This window comes from Scyliorhinus canicula, chromosome 2 (assembly GCF_902713615.1).
Source record: "Scyliorhinus canicula chromosome 2, sScyCan1.1, whole genome shotgun sequence".
Classification (NCBI taxonomy): Eukaryota; Metazoa; Chordata; class Chondrichthyes; order Carcharhiniformes; family Scyliorhinidae; genus Scyliorhinus; species Scyliorhinus canicula.
Window position 1 is genome coordinate 146122064 of NC_052147.1, and position 20066 is coordinate 146142129.

General features: G+C 49.9%; 1 protein-coding gene across 1 annotated transcript in view; it reads right to left on the reverse strand.

Moving 5' to 3' along the window:
• The window catches only part of LOC119959010, a 316096-nt gene that overhangs the window by 66502 nt on the left and 229528 nt on the right, over positions 1 to 20066 (reverse strand). Inside the window, exon 37 of the mRNA XM_038787558.1 lies at positions 8992 to 9123. Coding sequence (XP_038643486.1) covers positions 8992 to 9123 — 132 coding nt within the window. The remainder of the gene's footprint in view (positions 1 to 8991; positions 9124 to 20066) is intronic.

Below are 20066 nucleotides of genomic sequence, written 5' to 3' on the forward strand. Positions count from 1 at the left end.
GCAGAGCCGTTGGCAATGATCTTTTCGTCCTCGCTGTCAACAGGGGTGGTACCAGAGGATTGGAGAGTGGCGAATGTCGTGCCCCTGTTCAAAAAAGGGAATAGGGATAACCCTGGGAATTACAGGCCAGTTAGTCTTACTTCGGTGGTAGGCAAAGTAATGGAAAGGGTACTGAGGGATAGGATTTCTGAGCATCTGGAAAGGCATTGCTTGATTAGGGATAGTCAGCACGGATTTGTGAGGGGTAGGTCTTGCCTTACAAGTCTTATTGAATTCTTTGAGGAGGTGACCAAGCATGTGGATGAAGGTAAAGCAGTGGATGTAGTGTACATGGATTTTAGTAAGGCATTTGATAAGGTTCCCCATGGTAGGCTTATGCAGAAAGTAAGGAGGCATGGGATAGTGGGAAATTTGGCCAGTTGGATAACAAACTGGCTAACCGATAGAAGACAGAGAGTTGTGGTGGATGGCAAATATTCAGCCTGGAGCCCAGTTATCAGTGGCGTACCGCAGGGATCAGTTCTGGGTCCTCTGCTGTTTGTGATTTTCATTAACGACTTGGATGAGGGAGTTGAAGGGTGGGTCAGTAAATTTGCAGATGATACGAAGATTGGTGGAGTTGTGGATAGTGAGGAGGGCTGTTGTCGGCTTCAAAGAGACATAGATAGAATGCAGAGCTGGGCTGAGAAGTGGCAGATGGAGTTTAACCCTGACAAGTGTGAGGTTGTCCATTTTGGAAGGACAAATCTGAATGCGGAATACAGGGTTAATGGTAGGGTTCTTGGCAATGTGGAGGAGCAGAGAGATCTTGGGGTCTATGTTCATTGTTCTTTGAAAGTTGCCACTCAAGTGGATAGAGCTGTGAAGAAGGCCTATGGTGTGCTAGCGTTCATTAGCAGAGGGATTGAATTTAAGAGCAGTGAGGTGATGATGCAGCTGTACAAAACCTTGGTCAGGCCACATTTGGAGTACTGTGTGCAGTTCTGGTCACCTCATTTTAGGAAGGATGTGGAAGCTTTGGAAAGGTGCAAAGGAGATTTACCAGGATGTTGCCTGGAATGGAGAGTAGGTCATACGAGGAAAGATTGAGGGTGTTAGGCCTTTTCTCATTAGAACGGAGAAGGATGAGGGGCGACTTGATAGAGGTTTATAAGATGATCAGGGGAATAGATAGAGTAGACAGTCAGAGACTTTTTCCCCGGGTGGAACACACCATTACAAGGGGACATAAATTTAAGATAAATGGTGGAAGATATAGAGGGGATGTCAGAGGTAGGTTCTTTACCCAGAGAGTAGTGGGGGCATGGAATGCACTGCCTGTGGTAGTAGTTGAGTCGGAAAATTTATGGACCTTCAAGCGGCTATTGGATAGGTACTTGGATTAGGGTAGAATAAGGGAGTGTAGGTTAACTTCTTAAGGGCAGCACGGTAGCATTGTGGATAGCACAATTGCTTCACAGCTCCAGGGTCCCAAGTTCGATTTCGACTTGGGTCACTGTCTGTGTGGAGTCTGCACATCCTCCCCGTGACTGCGTGGGTTTCCTCCGGGTACTCCGGTTTCCTCCCACAGTCCAAAGATGTGCAGGTTGGGTGGATTGGCCATGACAAATTGTCCAAAATTCTATGATTAACCTAGGACAAAAGTTCGGCGCAACATCGTGGGCCGAAGGGCCTGTTCTGTGCTGTATTTCTCTATCTATAATGCTACCGCACGTGGCGTTGGGGGATGGGGACGGGGAAGTTCGCAGGCCGCACTAGGTTCTCGGAGAGAGATGGGGCGGTGTCCTGCAGTCGCTGCCCGGGGTCGCAGCGACCGCCTTGGCCTGGCAAACCGACAGAAAATGGCCCTTCTTACCGCAGCCCTTTGCCGATCGAACTGGGCAATGCTGTCGGGGGTGTTTTGCCTGTCCACAAAAATGGCAACGGGGCCCAGCGGGGTTTACAGGGCATCTTGCAGAACAGGCCTGAAGCGATTCAGAGTCTGTAGGGGAAGGAGGAAGCTGAATTCCACGCTGCCCAGGGGGCCGCCGCGCGGTCGGGTGCGTATGAACGGGCCTTTCTGTATGCAACATCTAGAGAGTTCGCGAGGGCCCGTGCCTCCGTGAGGCTCAAAGTTTCCTTCTCTAACAGTCTCTGGTGGATTTGTGGGGACTGCATACCCACAACAAAGGCGTCTCGGATTAACAGTTCGGTGTGCTCATTAGCAGAAACTTGCGGGCAGCCGCAGTTCCTCTCCAGTACAAGGAGCGCACGGTAAAAATCGGCTAACGACTCACCAGGGGTCTGCTGCCTCATAGCCAGCAAGTGCTGAGTGTAGACTTGATTCACCGGTCAGATGAAGTGTCCTTTAAGCAGTTCCATGGCGGAGTCGTAGTCGGACGTGTCCTCGATGAGCGTGTAGATGGCGGGTCCAACGCACGAGTGAAGGATGTGCAGCTTCTCCTCCCTCGTAGGTACATTTTCTGCCGTGCTGAGGTAGCTATTGAAAGAAGCTAGCCAGTGCTTGAATGTAGCTGCTGCGTTAGCTGCTTGGGGGCTAAGTCGTAGACACTCCGGCTTGATGTGGAGCTCCATCCTTTAAAATCTTGTCGATTAAATTGATGCGTGATCAATAACTACTGAAACGAGGATGTAGTCTGAATTGAAGGCTTTAATCAACAAGGTGTTTCCCCAGCAGCTCGAGTACAGAAAGAGGCCGGCTGCTGGGAAACACGGGTTCTTATAACCCGCCTCACTGGGCAGAGCTACCTTACGTTCCATCCTGTGCCAATGAGCAGCGAGCCTTCTCCACCAATGGTAGCTCACACTCCCAGGTACCGTAGTACCGCTAGTCATACTATCACACCCCGTAACCCAGTAACCCCACCCAACCTTTCTTGGACACTAAGGGCAATTTAGCATAGCCGATCCACCTAACGTGCACAAGGCCCTTTGAGCTTCACAACACAAATGGTTGTCCTGCCGGCTGACTCACCCAGACTGCGCCCACCAGCACCCTGCTAACAAGAGGGAGCAGCACTTAAACTGATCCCACAGAGCAAAACTCACACGGCACGCATGCCACCGAGTAGACCAGCCCCACGATTTGAGTCTGCCAAACTGGCCAAACATTTGGATGTAGTTGAGTCCAGATGGGATGCCCTGTTCCCCTGAGGGGCTCGGCAGGCCAGCCACAGAGCAGCCAGTATTGCCTGGGAGGAAGTGGCAGGGCATGCCAGATTAGGGAGTGTGACCAGGAGGACCTACACCAAATGCCGCACGAAGATCAACGGCCTCCACTGGGCTGCATGGGTGAGTTGGCACCAGCCCCGTGGTACCAGTCCTGCCTGCCACTGCGGAACCCCCTCCAACGAGCATGTGTCTGGCACAGTCCCGCCCAGCACCGTACAGTGCCCTGGCTTACCCATGCCCAGCAGAGCTGGCCCCCATGCCCAGCAGAGCTACCTACTCATCCACCGCCTCCCCCCAAACCCCCAATCAGCCCATCTCCCCCAACCCCCTGCCCCGCCCATGATGCATGGCGCATGCAGTTTACGATACCCTCTGTGTCCCCGCAGTAAAAGTTACCACACAACAGATGAGAGAGGGCCCAGAGGGGCAGTGGGGTACTGGGCATTGGAGTCCTCAACCCCTACTAGGAATGGGCCCTGTAGGAAGCGGTGGGGGCAGAGAACAGATCGGTCACCAATGTAGAGGTTGGCATACAGCTCAGAGGTGAGGGTCGCAGACCCCCATCCAGATTACCTGTCACACGTGAGTTATTAATGCCAGCATGGTGCTCCTTCCCTTCCACTGACCCATGACCATTTCCCCGCAGGATCTCTGATGGTGCCAGCCCATCGAGGCGTTCCCCCCCACCGCTGCCACCCAAGAGAACTCCATGAAGGGAGCTCCTCGGAGACCATCATAGATGCGTCACAGCTGTCAACCACAGCCTCAAACAGCACAGAGACACACACCGTGGTGGGTCAATGTAGTGGTCAGGTTTCTGGGGCATAATCTGATAAGCACCATACAGTTGCTGATGCACATCAAATGGAGGCAGGAACATCCAGCCGGGGCAGCAGTCAGATGCTGATCCTATGGAACAGGTTTACCCGGAACTGATGCAGTTAGAACATAGAACAGTACGGGGGGGGGGGGGGAAGTGGGGTAGCACCATCGGGGATTCGGGCAGTTGGGATTACAAATGTACATTGTTAAAACACGTTATACCCGAGACATATGACACCTCTGGCACATTATTCCACAATGCGAACTCCTAGCTCCAGCTCAAACCCCCTGGGCGGTCCTGGAATTCTGCCCTCCCCCTCCCGCTGACATACACCACGTGCAGGTGATGGGTGTGAGTGAGCACTCAGCAGACACGGAAAACAACCGACAGAGTACCCTTTGTCGTCCAGTACTCCCCCGGAGTGGAGAAACTACGACATCTTCTTCGCAGCCTTAAACACGTCATCGAAGAAGACCAACGTCTTGCCAAGGCCATCCCCACATCCCCACTACTTGCCTTCAAACAACCACACAACCTCAAACAGACCATTGTTTGCAGCAAACTACCCAGCCTTCAGGAGAACAGCAACCACAACACCACACAACCCTGCCATGGCCTCTGCAAGACGTGCCAGATAATCAACATTGGTACCATGGGTGAGAACACCACCCACCAGGTACACGGTACATACTCGTGCAACTCGGCCAATGGCCATACGCTGCAGGAAAGGTCGTCCCGAGGCGTGGTACATTGACGAGACCATACAGAAGCTGCAACAACAGATGAACAGACATCGCATGACAATCGTCAGGCAGGAACGTTCCCTTCCAGTCGGGGAACACTTCAGCAGTCAAGAGCATTCCGCCTCTGATCTCCTGGTAAGCGTTCTCCAAGGCGGCATTCAGGACGCACGACAACGCAGAATCGCCGAGCAGAAACTTATCGCCAAGTTCCGCACACATGAGTGCGACCTCAACCGGGACCTTGGATTCATGTCGCATTACATTCATCCCCCACCATCTGGCCTGGACTTGCAAAATCCTACCAGCTGTCCAGGCTTGAGATGATTCACACCTCTTTAACCTGTGATTAACCCTCTCTCCAGTTGCACTGTCTGGACCTGTAAAGATTTAATTACCTTCAAAGACTTGCATTCAAAGTATCATATTGCATCTTTGAACTTGTCTATATATGTGGTTGTGGAACCCACCTCTTCATTCACTTGAGAAAGGAGCTGCTCCGAAAGCTAGTAATTTGAAACACTTCCTGTTGGACTTATACCTGGTGTTGTAAGACTTCTTACTGTACTCAGCAGATAGGCAGAAGTCAGATTATTTAGATTGAGGAGCGCTCAGTTTACAGCGTGTTATCATCCATGCCCTCGACTGTGATCTGACACAGTCGCATCACCATGGAGTAATGTACCACAGAACTGGGGACAGTGGAACAAGGTTGTTGAGGGGGAGAAATGGATGGGGGTGGAGGGGGGATTGATGGTGGGGGAATGGATGAAGGGACCTGACATGGGCCAGGTGGGGAATGGGGGAATGGGTGTGGTGGGTAGGAAGGGGTGGGTGGGGGATGGGTTAGATGATGGATGAAGCCATGTCCTATGAGAAACGGGTGAGGATGAGGGCCTCTCTGGCCCTCCTGGCATGCGAGATCCTCGTTGCTGCCGCATATCCTCCATCCTATGGCTGGTCCTGCAAGTCCTCTCCAGGCTATTCCTCCTCGGACTTGGCTGTATGTTCCTCCCCCTCCACCTCCAATGAATCACTCCACAGCTGTGCTAGGTTTTGGGGGACACAGCAGGCAATAAAGCTGGCAACTGCAGTGCACTGCATTTTGAGCAGCCTGTTGCACCACTCAATGTCAGCCCGGGTGGCCGTTTGGGCCTCGTTATATCTGGTCTCCATATCAGTCACCGGCCTCCATACTGGTGTCATTAAGCAGGGCCTAAGCGGACATCCCTTATCTGCGAAGGACCAACCGGCCTTCCTGGGGTGGTCCTCAAAGAAGCCGGGGAATTCCGACTGTCGCAGGATGCAGTTGTCATGCACAATCCCTGTGAAGTGTGCACACACATGCATGATCTGGCATGATCTGGAGGTGAGTTAAACATGAGTTAAACGTTCAGGGAATGGAAACCGTTTCTCTTAATGTCGGGCACTTAATGTCGGTGCGCACACAGCGACAAGCGTGCCAACTATTACCCCCTGGACCTGGGGCTTCCTGGTGATGGCAGAGAATCCTGCTGCCCAGGCACCTTATTGGAAACGGAGTAGACATATCAATTATAGTCAAAAGATATTGATTCCCACTTTTTGTTTTAGGAAGTGGTCCTACGCAATCAATTGGGACCCTTGTAAAAGGTTCCTCAAATTCTGGAATGGGTATTAAGGGTACTGGTTTTATCATTGCTTGAGGTTTCCCTATCACTTGACATGTGTGACATGATTGACAAAATGTAACTACATCTTTATGTAGTCCAGGTCAACTTCAGCTTGAGTTTTCCTTATTCCCAAATGACCTCCCACTGGTACCTCATGTGCAACTAGCAACACCTCCTTTCTATACCCTACCAGCAATACTACTTGATGAACTTCTGCCCACTTTTCATCTGCCTGCATATGTAAAGGTCTCCATTTTCTCATCAAGATATCACTTTTACGGAAATAACACTCTGGCATATACACAGATTCCTCTTCTGTGTAGGCTTTCTGATATATCCGGTTTATTTCTACATCTTTCTGTTGTAACTCCGCCAATTTTCCTGAACTAAAAATATCCGCCTCATCCTCCACCTGTTCTTGTTCTTTTTCAACCATCTGATCAAACATCGTTTCTTCAACTTCATCTTCACTCTTTGATTTCTCCTCTTGTCTTAACCTGTGACTTTGTGACCTTGTTACTACACAATCTGGAAAAATCCCAGGATATTCATCCTTTAGCACTTCAGTTAGGGGCTGTTTAGCACACTGGGCTAAATCGCTGGCTTTGAAAGCAGACCAAGCAGGCCAGCAGCACGGTTTGATTCCCGTAACAGCCTCCCCGAACAGGCGCCGGAATGTGGCGACTAGGGGCTTTTCACAGTAACTTCATTGAAGCCTACTCGTGACAATAAGCGATTTTCATTTCATTTCATTTCAGTTGTCTGATTTTACACTGGCTTAGCAACCACAGTAAGCATCACTCCCACCTGTGATCCAGCTATATCATTATCCAAGATAAACTATTCCTGGACAAGGTAGTTTCTCTATTACTCCTACTACCACTTCATCACTCTTCACTGGACTTTCCAAACTTACCTTATATAATGGAACACTACTCCTCTCACCCGGAATTCCACATATTACCACCTTTTCTGGCAACATTCTACCACATCAGCCTTCCTAGTGCTTTTCTTCAACCACCAACACTGTGACTTTACATGGCCTAGTTTATTACAGTGAAAACATTTTAAACTTTTCATTTCTCTTCCACCCTCTTCGATTTCTTTTTTCATCTGAGGTACACTCTCATTATTATCTCCCATCAGAACTCCTTTACCTCTACCATTTGAGTATCTCTCTTTTCCCCAGTTTCTAGCCCTCACTAGCTGAAACTGATGTAAGAAACTAAGCTTTGATTTACCCACATGTCCTGTGGCCATTTCATTTGTTTATCCACCTTCTCAAATGAAATTAAAAAGGCTTTACCTCCTTCTCATCAAACCTTGGCAATGCTTGGATATATTTAAATAGATCCCCACCAAGCCTTTGACTATGACGCTCTTTCTCATGATCCTCAACACTATCATCCAACTGTATGTTTCCCTTTACATCTGCCAATTTTAACTGACTGTCATGTTTCATGGCCATTTTCTGAAGTTCAAAATCTCTCTCTTTATCTTTTTCCCTGAACTGTATCTCCCTTTCTCTTTCTTTTTGTTCTGCTTGGGCTAGTTTTTCTTTTCTCCTTTCTTTTCTTTTTCCTCTCTATCTCTTTCTCTTTCTTTTTCCGGAAAAGTATTTTTAAAAACAAAACAATGTTTATTCTATGAACTCAAGTTAACCTTTTTAAAACGCAGTGAACATCTTAGCAACCATTAATTCAAACACAAGCTCCAAAGAATACAACACTAAGTAATCCTTAAGCTGTCCTTTTAACATCCATAAGACTTTTAAAAAACCTTTAAACAGAAGCACATCAGGTTAAAGTCACTACTGAAAGCAGTTATTAGTTTTAAATCACCAAAGGATCGATATACAGTTTTTAGATTACATAGAGAGAGAGAGACTCATACCCCTTCTGGCTGTGACTGCAGCTATCCAGCTCTGAAAACGAAACTAAAACACATCCTGCAGCAAACAGCCTAAAACGAAAGTAAAAAGCTGCCAGATAGCCCAGCTCCACCCCCTCTCTGACATCACTGCAATAATAAACACCCATTTCTTAAAGGTACTCTCACATGACCAAGCAAAAACCCATTTTTCACAAATATCTATTCACGTGTTTCATCTTAGTTCCCCACCAGCATGCCGCACTTTGAAAAACCTTGGTGTACAAAGTACACCTACCCCTGTGCTATCTTTTCCAGGTGTGATCAGATGTTCACACCGTTCAATCTGTTGTCTCTAATTATATTAGGTGATAGGTATTAGGGATAGGGTGCAGGTGTGGGCTTAAGTAGGGTGCTCTTTCCAAGAGCCGATGCAGAATCGATGGACCAAATGGCCTCCTTCTGCACTGTAAATGCTATGATTCTGTGATATTTGATAATGAAATGCTGCTTAATGGTCTGAGCCAGGAGATTGAGGCATCCTGGTTAAAACAGATTACACCAGAAGAGAAAAAAAACTCTGAAATCACAACAGGGAACATGTAAAGTGCAATGCACTGTGTATGCACAAAGTCACATCACACCTGTCCCAACCTTTCAACTTTGAACACTCATCACTGACCCCTCCCTGCTGGTCCCTCACTTCCCCATTGGTTTCAGGCCATGGATAAATTACCTTTCGAGCTGACAGGAGTGTGAGGATTCCTGCAAATGTATCTTGCTCTGTATCATTCTGCGGACTCATAAATGATTGCATTGATGGGCTGACTTTTGACAAATTCACTTCATGACGTCTTCCAGAATATTTCTATATTAATAAATAGAAAGATATGAATATTTTCTTATTTTGCATAGGATTTATTCATCATTGAGCATTTGTTACCCATCCCTGGTTGCCCTTGAGATGATAGAAACATAAAAACGTGGAAAATAGGAGCAGGAGGAGGCCATTCGGCCCTTCGAGCCTGCTCCGCCATTCATTTTTTTTTAATTTAATTTTTATTGGAATTTTTTACAGAAAATATAAAACGTAACGACAAACAATGAAATGCAACAAAATAACCCATAATAACTGTATCTCCCCCAGACCGTATCGACGCATGTATCCCATCCCCCACCCCCCCAACCCCAATGAACAACAGAAGAACTTAAAAATAAATTTAAATTAAATAAACAAATATAGTCATTGTCCGCCCCCCCCCCCCCCCCCCACACTTTTCTCTCCCCCTTCCCCCCCACCCCCCCGGGTTGCTGCTGCTACTGTCCCCGTACCCTATCGTTGAGCCAGAAAGTCGAGAAAAGGTTGCCACCGCCTAAAGAACCCTTGTACCGACCCTCTCAGGGCGAATTTGACCTTCTCTAGCTTAATGAAACCCGCCATGTCATTGATCCAGGTCTCCACGCTTGGGGGCCTCGCATCCTTCCATTGCAGCAAAATCCTTCGCCGGGCTACTAGGGACGCAAAGGCCAGCACACCGGCCTCTTTCGCCTCCTGCACTCCCGGCTCCACCCCAACCCCAAAAATCGCGAGTCCCCATCCTGGCTTGACCCTGGATCCCACCACCCTCGACACCGTCCTCGTCACCCCCTTCCAGAACTCCTCCAGTGCCGGGCATGCCCAGAACATATGGGCATGGTTCGCTGGACTCCCCGAGCACCTGACACACCTGTCTTCACCCCCAAAGAACCTACTCATCCTCGTCCCAGTCATGTGGGCCCGGTGCAGCACCTTGAATTGGATGAGGCTAAGCCGCGCACACGAGGAGGAAGAATGAACCCTCTCCAGGGCATCAGCCCATGTCCCGTCTTCGATCTGTTCCCCCAGTTCCCCCTCCCACTTAGCTTTCAGCTTCTCTACTGACGCCTCCTCCGCCTCCTGCATAACCTTGTAGATGTCAGATATCTTCCCCTCTCCGACCCAGACCCCCGAAAGCACCCTGTCGCTCACCCCCCTCGCGGGAAGCGAAGGGAATCCCTCCACCTGCCGCCTAGCAAATGCCTTTACCTGCAGATACCTGAACATGTTCCCCGGGGGGAGCCCAAATTTCTCCTCCAACTCCCCCAGGCTCGCAAACCTCCCATCAATAAACAGGTCCCTCAGCTGTCTGATGCCCGCTCTGTACCATCCCTGAAATCCCCCATCCATGTTCGCCGGGACGAACCTATGGTTCCCCCTTAACGGAGCCTCCATCGAGCCCCCCACTTCTCCCCTATGTCGCCTCCACTGCCCCCAAATCTTGAGGGTAGCCGCCACCACTGGACTCGTGGTATACCTCATAGGAGGGAGCGGCCACGGCGCCGTTACCAGGGCCCCCAGGCTTGTATCTCCACAGGACGCCCTTTCCATCCGTTTCCATGCTGCCCCCTCCCCCTCCATTACCCACTTGCGCACCATCGACACATTGGCCGCCCAATAATACCCCGAGAGATTGGGTAACGCCAGCCCCCCCCCCCCATCTCTACCCCGCTCCAAGAAGACCCTCTTCACCCTCGGGGTCCCGTGCGCCCAAACAAAGCTCATGATGCTGCTAGTCACCCTTCTAAAAAAGGCCCTAGGGATAAAGATGGGCAAACACTGAAAAAGGAAGAAGAACCTCGGGAGAACTGTCATTTTGACGGACTGCACTCTACCCGCCAACGATAGCGGCACCATGTCCCACCTTTTAAATTCCTCCTCCATCTGTTCCACCAGCCTGGTAAAATTAAGCTTATGGAGAGTCCCCCAACTCCTGCTCCGCCTTTCATTATGATCATGTCTGATCATCCAACTCAATAGCCTAATCCCACGTTCCCCCAAATCCTTTGATCCCCTTCACCCAAAGGGCTAATTCTAACTGCTTCTTGAAAATATATGTTTTGGACTCAACGACTTCCTGTGGTAATGAATTCCACAGGCTCATCACCTACTGGGTGAAGAAATTTCTCCTCATTTGTGTCTTAAATGGTCTATCCCGTATCCTCAATGCCCCTGGTTCTGGACACATTGACCTACAGGAACATCCTTCCTGCATCTGCCCTGTCCAGTCCTGATGGAATTTTATGGTTTTCTATAAGAGCCCCCTCATTCTTCTGAACTCCAGCGAATACAATCCTAACCAACTCAATCTCTCAACATACGTCAGTCCCTCCATCCCAGGGATTAGTCTGGCAAACCTTCGCGGCAACTCAAAACTGATGAAGCTTTGGAGGAATATCGGGAAAGTAGGACGAATCTCAAACGCGCAATAAAGAGGGCTAAAAGGGGTCATGAAATATCTTTGGCTAACAGGGTTAAGGAAAATCCCAAAGCCTTTTATTCGTATGTAAGGAGCAAGAGGGTAACTAGAGAAAGGATTGGCTCACTCAAAGACAAAAGAGGGAATTTATGCGTGGACTCAAAGGAAATGGGTGAGATTCTTAATGATTACTTTGCATCGGTATTCACAAAGGAGAGGGACAAGATGGATGTTGAGGCTAGGGATGGATGTTTAAATACTCTAGGTCAAGTTGTCACATGGAAGGGGGAAGTTTTGGGAATTCTAAAAGACATTAAGGTGGACAAGTCCCCAGGACCGGATGGGATCTATCCCAGGTTACTGAGGGAAGCGAGGGTCGAAATAGCTGGGGCTGTAACAGATATCTGCAGCATCCTTGAGCACGGGTGAGGTCCCGGAGGACTGGAGAATTTCTAATGTTGTCCCTTTGTTTAAGAAGGGTAGCAGAGATAATCCAGGGAATTATAGACCTGTGAGCTTGACGTCAGTGGTAGGCAAACTGTTGGAGAAGATACTGAGGGATAGGATCTATTCACATCTGGAAGAAAATAGACTTATCAGTGATAGGCAGCATGGTTTTGTGCAGGGAAGGTCATGTCTTACAAACCTAATAGAATTATTTGAGGAAGTGACAAAGTTAATTGATGAGGGAAGGGCTGTAGATGTCATATACATGGACTTTAGTAAGGCGTTTGATAAGGTTTCCCATGGCAGGTTGATGGAAAAAGTGAAGTCGTATGGGATTCAGGGTGTACTAGCTAGATGGATAAAGAACTGGCTGGGCAACAGGAGACAGAGAGTAGTGGTGGAAGGGAGTGTCTCAAAATGGAGAAGGGTGACTAGTGGTGTTCCACAGGGATCGTGCTCGGACCACTGTTGTTTGTGATCTACATAAATGACCTGGAGGAAGGTATAGATGGTCTGATTAGCAAGTTTGCAGATGATACTAAGATTGGTGGAGTTGCAGATAGCGAGGAGGACTGTCAGAGAATACAACAAAATATGGATAGATTGGAGAGTTGGGCAGAGAAATGTCAGATGGAGTTCAATCCAGGCAAATGCGAGGTGATGCATTTTGGAAGTTCAAATTCAAGAGCGGACTATATGGTCAATGGAAGGTTCGTGGAGAAAATTGATGTACAGAGAGATCTGGGAGTTCAGGTCCATTGTACCCTGAAGGTGGCAACACAGGTGGATAGAGTGGTCAAGAAGGCATACAGCATGCTTACCTTCATCAGACGGGGTAATGAGTACAAGAGTCGGCCGGTCATGTTACAGTTGTATAGGACTTTGGTTAAGCCACATTTGGAATACTGCGTGCAGTTCTGGCCGCCACATTACCAGAAGGATGTGGATGCTTTGGAGAGGGTGCAAAGGAGGTTCACCAGGATGTTGCCTGGTATGGAGGGTGCTAGCTATGAAGAAAGGTTGAGTAGATTAGGATTGTTTTCGTTGGAAAGACGGAGGTTGAGGGGGGACCTGATTGAGGTCTACAAAATTATGAGAGGTATGGACAGGGTGGATAGCAACAAGCATTTCCCAAGAGTGGGGTTGTCAGTTACAAGGGGTCATGATTTCAAGGTGAGAGGGGGAAAGTGTAAGGGAGATGTGCGTGGAAAGGTTTTTACGCAGAGGGTGGTGGGTGCCTGGAACGCTTTACCAGCGGAGGTGGTAGAGGCGGGCACGATAGCATCATTTAAGATGCATCTACACAGGTATATGAATGGGCGGGAACAGAGGGAAGTAGACCTTGGAAAACTGGAGACAGGTTTAGATAAAAGATCTGGATCGGCGCAGGCTGGGAGGGCCGAAGGGCCTGTTCCTATGCTGTAATTTTCGTTGTTCTTTGTTCGCTGCATTTCCTCTACAGTGAATATCCTTCCTTCGATAAGGAGACCAAAACTGCACACAATGTTCGTGGTGAGGTCTCACCAAGGCCTGTATAATTGCAGCAACACATCCCTACTCCTGTACTCGAATCCTCTCGCAATGAAGGCCAGCATACCATTTGCTTTCTTTACCGCCTACTGTACCTGCATGCTTACTGTTAGATCCGAGGTAAGCAGCCATGCATAAGAAGTAGGTTAGAGCACAAAGAGGTTTATTATTACTTACAGTCAAATCACCACCACTCCCCAGAGGGTCCCCTTTCCCCAACCTGCACCCAGGTTGGCGTTTTTATACTAGAGGGGCTACACCTGTTAAGGGGAAACGCCACCCCTTTACTGGGGAAGTTCCTATTCCCCGGAGGGCATGGGAACCTCATGGTTCTGAACCTGTGACCTCTGCTGGGGTTATTTATAATACGCCTCTCTCCCCCCCCCCCCCACACCACTCCCCCTCATCCCACCGAAGTCCGGAGTCATGTCCATGTCTGTCGGAACCAGTCCTGGACTTCTGGTCCATTTAGATCGGGGTTGACGGTCTGGCGTGGTCTGTGTCGGCCCAGGGTGTGTACCAAATTGGAGAATGGCTCTTGCATTACAACCGCTGGGTGGAGGCAGTGTCGTCAGCACGGCTGCTGCTGCAGGTGCCTCGGGCGGGGGCAGTGTGTCCATTTCGGTCTCTGAGTCAGAGCTGAATAGATCCTCGTCTGCATCTCGCCATCCTCAATTCGGGGGCTTTTATCTGCAGCCAGAACCAGGCCCAGTACCGGTGGTGACGGCAGTAGGGGCGGTAGGGCCTGCAGCAAGCCTGATCTTGTAGTGTACCGATCTGGTGACATGAAGATGATACCTGGGACCCAAATAGCCCCATTGCCGAATTTTCAGATGTGCATGGCGTCGCCAGGGGTGAATGTGTGGGCTTGCGGACAGTGGCCAGCATTGATCTCAGACTGGTCATCGTTCTGGCAGACACTCCCAACTAGATCTGGGATGACTGGGCGGGCGCGGAGGTGACGACTCATCAGGAGCCCCACAGGTGCGAAGCTTGTTATGGTATGTGGTGGTGTGCGATAGAGGAAAAGAAAACGCGCTAGGCGAGTGTCCCAGGATCCAGCTGTCACCTTCTTTATGCCCAGCTTAAATGTTTGGACCGCTCTTTCAGCCAATTTGTTCTCAGCCGGGTAGTCAGAAGCAGTCCTCACGCGTTGAATCCCGTTGGCGGAGGCGAACACCGTACTTGTGAAAACCATGCTGCTACCGACACCAGTACCTCGGGGATTCGATGCAAACTGAAAATCTGGTTTAATTTTTCCGCGGTGGCCCGGGCGGTGGTTGTCTGCATCCACACCACTTCCAGCCGCTCAGAGTGAGCATCTACCAAGAGGAGAACATTCCCCCCTGGAATGGGCCCGCAAAGTCGATATGAACCTGGACCCATTGCCTTCTGGGCCATTCCCAAAGGTGGAGCAGGGCTGCGAGGGGTAATCGTTGGTGCCCCTGACAGTGGGGGCATCACTGGGATACTCATTCAAAGTCCACGTTGATGTCTGGCCACCAGACATAGCTCCAGGCGAGCATATTCCTTTTATACACTCCCAGGTGTCCTTTATAGAAGCCTAGTAAGAGTGCCACACGTCCATGCTTGCCGATTATCATGTGGGTGTCCCATAAGAACACACCATCTTCGATGCTCAGTTATTGCATCTTCCTCATGCTGCACCATGTACCTGAGAGCTGTGGGTCAGTTTGGATCCAGCCGTGGATGTGAGATGCATGACCGGTAGTGAGTCCATGAAATGAAGGGCAGCTATTACTTCATCAGCTGTGGTGGGAGTAGGTGGCTTAGTGGGTAGCGATAGGGGGCTCAAAGTATCCGCGTGGGGTATGTGGGCCCTGGGCAGTTTCCAATAAGTAGTCACACTCTGCCCGGAATCGTGCCCAGTGCTGGACATGGACGAAAGCTATGAGACGAATCGCACGGTCCTCCTTGAAGAGCTCCAGAAGGGGCTTGTGGTCTGTCAGGACGGGGAAGTGGTGTATGTAGACGTACAGGTGGAATTATTTTACACCGAATACCATGGCCAGTCCTTCGTTCTCCACTTTCTCCATGTCAGGTAATGTCCTAGGTGCAAATGTGATATGTCACTCAGAACCATGTCCCATTATGTGGGCTAACATGTCCCCGATGCCATAGGGGAATGTGTCACAGGTCAGTAAGAGTGGCCTGGAAGGGTCAAAATGAGTAAGCAGTCTTGTTGCACTGCACCCCATACTGAGAGTTGTCCTTTTTTAGTAGTTTATGAAGGAGAGCCAATGTTGTGGTTAATCCCGGGAGGAACTTTCCATAATAATTGACCAGCCCAAGGAAAGCCTGAAGTTCCGTGGGCCCTGCCCAACACCGAGGCAGATGATCTGGACCTTTCCCCCCCCCCATGGCATCCAGATCCTGGCGGTCCACGTAATACCCGAGGTACACCATCTCGGCTGCGTTGAAAACGCCATTCCCTTGGTGGAGGCGGACACCAGCCACCTCAAAGCATTGTACCACTTCCGCCAAGTTGGGGAGGTGCTCCTGGTCGGACAAACCACTTATCAATACAGCATCTAAATTTTCCTTCAAAAAGGTTAATAGGCCAATCCTGAGTTTTGTGTGCACGGGGAGGGGTCCCCGTATTAAGAAAACTTATTTGGAGAGGGATAGGCTTTCTCTCACATTCAGAATTACTACTGGGCTGCCAATATCATCAAATATTGTCATGATCCAGGAATGGACCAAGGGTTGGTGTGGTGCAGGGTGGAGGAGGCCTCATGTAGAGTGCCCGCCTTAAGGGCACTGGCTTCAGCTCCTCTGGCGTTCTCACTGAACAGGCACTCATCAAATCCAGTGATAATTTCAATCCTAAAGGTGTGGATGCAGCCCCATCTACATTTTGGCTTGGAGGGCATGTATAGAAAGGCCCCGATCTGTGGTAACCATAGATTTGCGAGATTGAATGCCAGGTTTAGGACCATTTGGGGATCAAATGCTTTGAGGGCCACATACTGGGTGGGACATTTGCAGACCTGACTGAGTTGATGGAGGCTTACCAATTGCCCAATGTTAATGGGTTCAGATACCTCTAAATCAGGGCCATTTTGAGAAAGGAGGTGGATTTGTTCCCAATGTTGCCAGCCACAGGTTTACAGGATAGAGTCCTTTCGGAGCATTCGGCAAACCCTCTGCCAGTCTAAGCGGATGTGCTGGAGCCAGTCATGCCCAACAGGCTTGGGCCGCTCCCATGTACAATAAATTTGCTGACTGGCTGTCATATTCAAAGGGGACGGTGGTCGTGCCCGCAATCACGAGAGGCTCCCCTTGTAGGTTCCTAACCTTGCACTGGTATCATGGAGCGTCAGTGACGAGTTCCGGACCATATGCGGTTGAAGGTGCGTCTACTAATTACAGACACGACTGCCTCCGTATCGAGTTCCATACGGGTCGTGTGGCCATTCACCAGGAGTGAGATTTGGATAGGCGCAATTGTTGGTGCCGTCACACAATGTATTTGTTGGTAGTGGTTCTCAATGTCCTATAGAGTGCCCTGTCATGGGTGGGGCTATCACAGCTGGCACCACGGAGGGTGGGGCCTTCTGTGCCATGGATCCCTGCATCCTACTACTACTACTGCTGCAGGTTGGTAATTACATTCTTGGTCATCCTGGTCAGGAGAAAATGTTCGGAGATGCTCCCAGGGTCTATTCCGGCGTCTGCAGCGGCCGCGCCGTGCTTCATGGTGGTCTCAGCCCGTGGACCCGTACCGCAAAAATAGTCCCCCCCCCCTTCGGCCACTTGTGTGCCCCGGACCGCCCCCCCCCCCCCCCCCCCCCCCGCAGTGCCCCAGCCCCGAATGAACCCCCCCGCCCGCAGATCGGCCCTCCCCTGACACGCTATGTTCACGACAGGTGAGACAATGAGAGCCCCATGCCATCGGGAACTTGACCAGTCGGGGACGGAGCATCGCAGGGCGGGCCTCAGGCAATGCCTGACGCTGTGGATACAGCGTGTGGCATCCTCTAGATCGGAAAATCCAGCCCCACGTGTTTGGAAGGTGTGTTGAAGGAGCCTTGATGAGTTCCTGCAGTACATCTCGCCGATGAAGTGCAAGCTGCCCCTGTGTAATGGTGGAAGGTGTCAATGTTGTAGATCATGAATGGGATGTCAACTAAGTGGGAGGGTTTGTCCTGGATGATGTCAAGCTCCTTGAGGGTTGTTGGAATTGTATGCATCCAGGTGTGTTGAGAGTCATACCCCTGACTCATACTTGGAGGATGATAGACAGGCCGTGGGGAGTCAAGAGGTGTGTTATCCACTGCAGAATTCCCAGCCTATGAATCGCTCCCGCAGCCAAGATATTTATAATGCTGGCTTAGTCAGGTTTCTGGTCAATGGTAACCCACAGGCTGCTGCTGGTGAGTTGTTTAGCGATGGTAATGCCATTGAAAGTGCAGGGAAGATGGTTAGGTTCTCCCTTGTTGGAGCTGGCCATTGGCTTTCACCTGGATGATTATCACTTGGAAAGTCTAAGGCAAGCACAGGATGTCGAAAACCATGAAAAGGAATCCGGGGGAAAAGGGGGCGAGCGAAAGTCTGTTGGCGAGTTTGGTGGGGAGTTAGGCAAGAGGAAGGATAGCGGGAGCAGGCTCACCCTGTGGGGCCATACCAATTACGTGGATAAGCTGGCCAAGGTGATGGCAGCGGAGTTTGAGCAGCTGTTTGCTAAGCACTTTGACAAGCATCGCCAGCAGGTGGCGGCACAGGATGCAGAAAAGTCGTTTGACCAAGTGGAGTGGAGCTATTTGTTTGTGGTGTTGGAGAGGTTTGGAATTGGACCCAGATTTGTGGCGTGGGTGAAATTGCTGTTTAAGGAATAGATGGCTTGTGTGCACACAAATGAGATGAATTCAGGGTATTTTCAGTTGCATTGGGGAACAAGGCAGGGACGCCCATGTCCCCTCCCCTGCTGTTTGCGCTGGCAATAGAGCCCTTGGCCATAGCACTGAGTGCTCGGATAAACAGATGGGGACAGTGAGGGGGAGGAGCATAGAGCGTCCTATATGCTGATAGCCTGCTGCATGTACAACTCCAAACCGTGATCTTCAGTGGGGGATGTAATGGGACTGCTTAGGAGATTTGGGGCCTTTTCAGGATACAAGTTAAATTTGGGAAAAAGTGAGTGTTTTGTTGTGTCTTCTCCAGGGATGGGAGTCGGGATGGGGTGGGGGGTTATCTTTTTGAGTGGCAACAACCCACTTTAGGTATCTGGGAGTGCAGGTGGCTCAGTATTGGGCTTGGCTCCGTAAGTCGAACTTCATGAGTCTGGTGGGCAGAGTCAAGGTGGAATTATTGAGGTGGGACAGCCTTCCCCCATCGTTGGCAGGCCAGGTACAGCCGGTTAAGATGAATATCTTGCCGCAGTTTTTATTTTTATTTTAGTGCTTACCGATCTTTTTTCTGCAATCATTTTTTATCGTCATTTCCGTGGGCAGGTGAGGTGGCAAGGATTCGGAAGACGGTGCCTGAGAGGGGGCAGCAATCAGGGGGCTGGCCCTTCCAAAACTGATGTAGTATTATTGAGTGATGAACATGGAAATGGTGCAGGGTTGGAGTAGGGAGCTGGAGATATTGTGGGTGAAGATGGAGGTTGGCTCTTGTAAGGGGTCAGGGTTGCGGGCGCTGGCAATGGTGCCGTTTCAGTTTGCCCAAGAGTCTGATGGTGGTGGCCAATCACTTACAGATGTTTTGGTCCTGCCCAAAGTTGGAGAAATTTTGGAGGTCATTCTTCAGCACCATGTCAGCGATCCTGCACATGGATTTAGAGCCCAGTCCCTGGGATGGTGGGGTGGGTGTATATGTAAATGGGATGACGGACTTGCTGAAGCTGCAGATAGGAATGGGGCAGATGTTTTAGCCTTTGCCTCGTTGATCATTTGCTGATGATTCTTGTTGGGGTGGAGGTCAGTTTCTCCGTCTTGTGCCTCGGTGTGGCTGGGGGATATAATCGAGTTGGAAGAGGTGAAATTTGCTTTGGGTGTGGTGGAGCAGTGAGCGCGGGGTTCCACAAGAGCTGGGGCTTGTTAATGCTACATTTCAAGGAGCTGGTTATGTCGGCTCCCAGGGGGGAGATGAGGGGGTAAGAGGGGGAGGGGGGGGGGGGGGGGGGGGGGGGGGTGGGTTAGGATGTTGAGGGGGGGGGGGTTTGGAGTTTTGCATTGGTTTTATTTTGTAATGTTAGGTGAAAATGTTAAAAACTTGAATAAAAATACTGTCAAAAATTAATGACACTGAATATTGTATAATCGGCAACAAATATCCCCACTTCTAACCTTACAGTGGAGGGAAGCAGCAGGAGATGGTTGGATTTTGGACACCACCTTGAAGAACTCTTGCACTGACTGGCTTCCATTAAGCAGAACTATTTTTCTCAGTATGACTCCAGTTAGTGGAGAATTTGACCCCATTTTCGTAGACTTTCAATTTTGCCAGGGTTCCTTGATGCCACACTCGCTCAATTGTTGTCTTGATGCCAAGGACAGCCACTCTTACCACATCTCTGGAACTCTTTCGCCTGTGT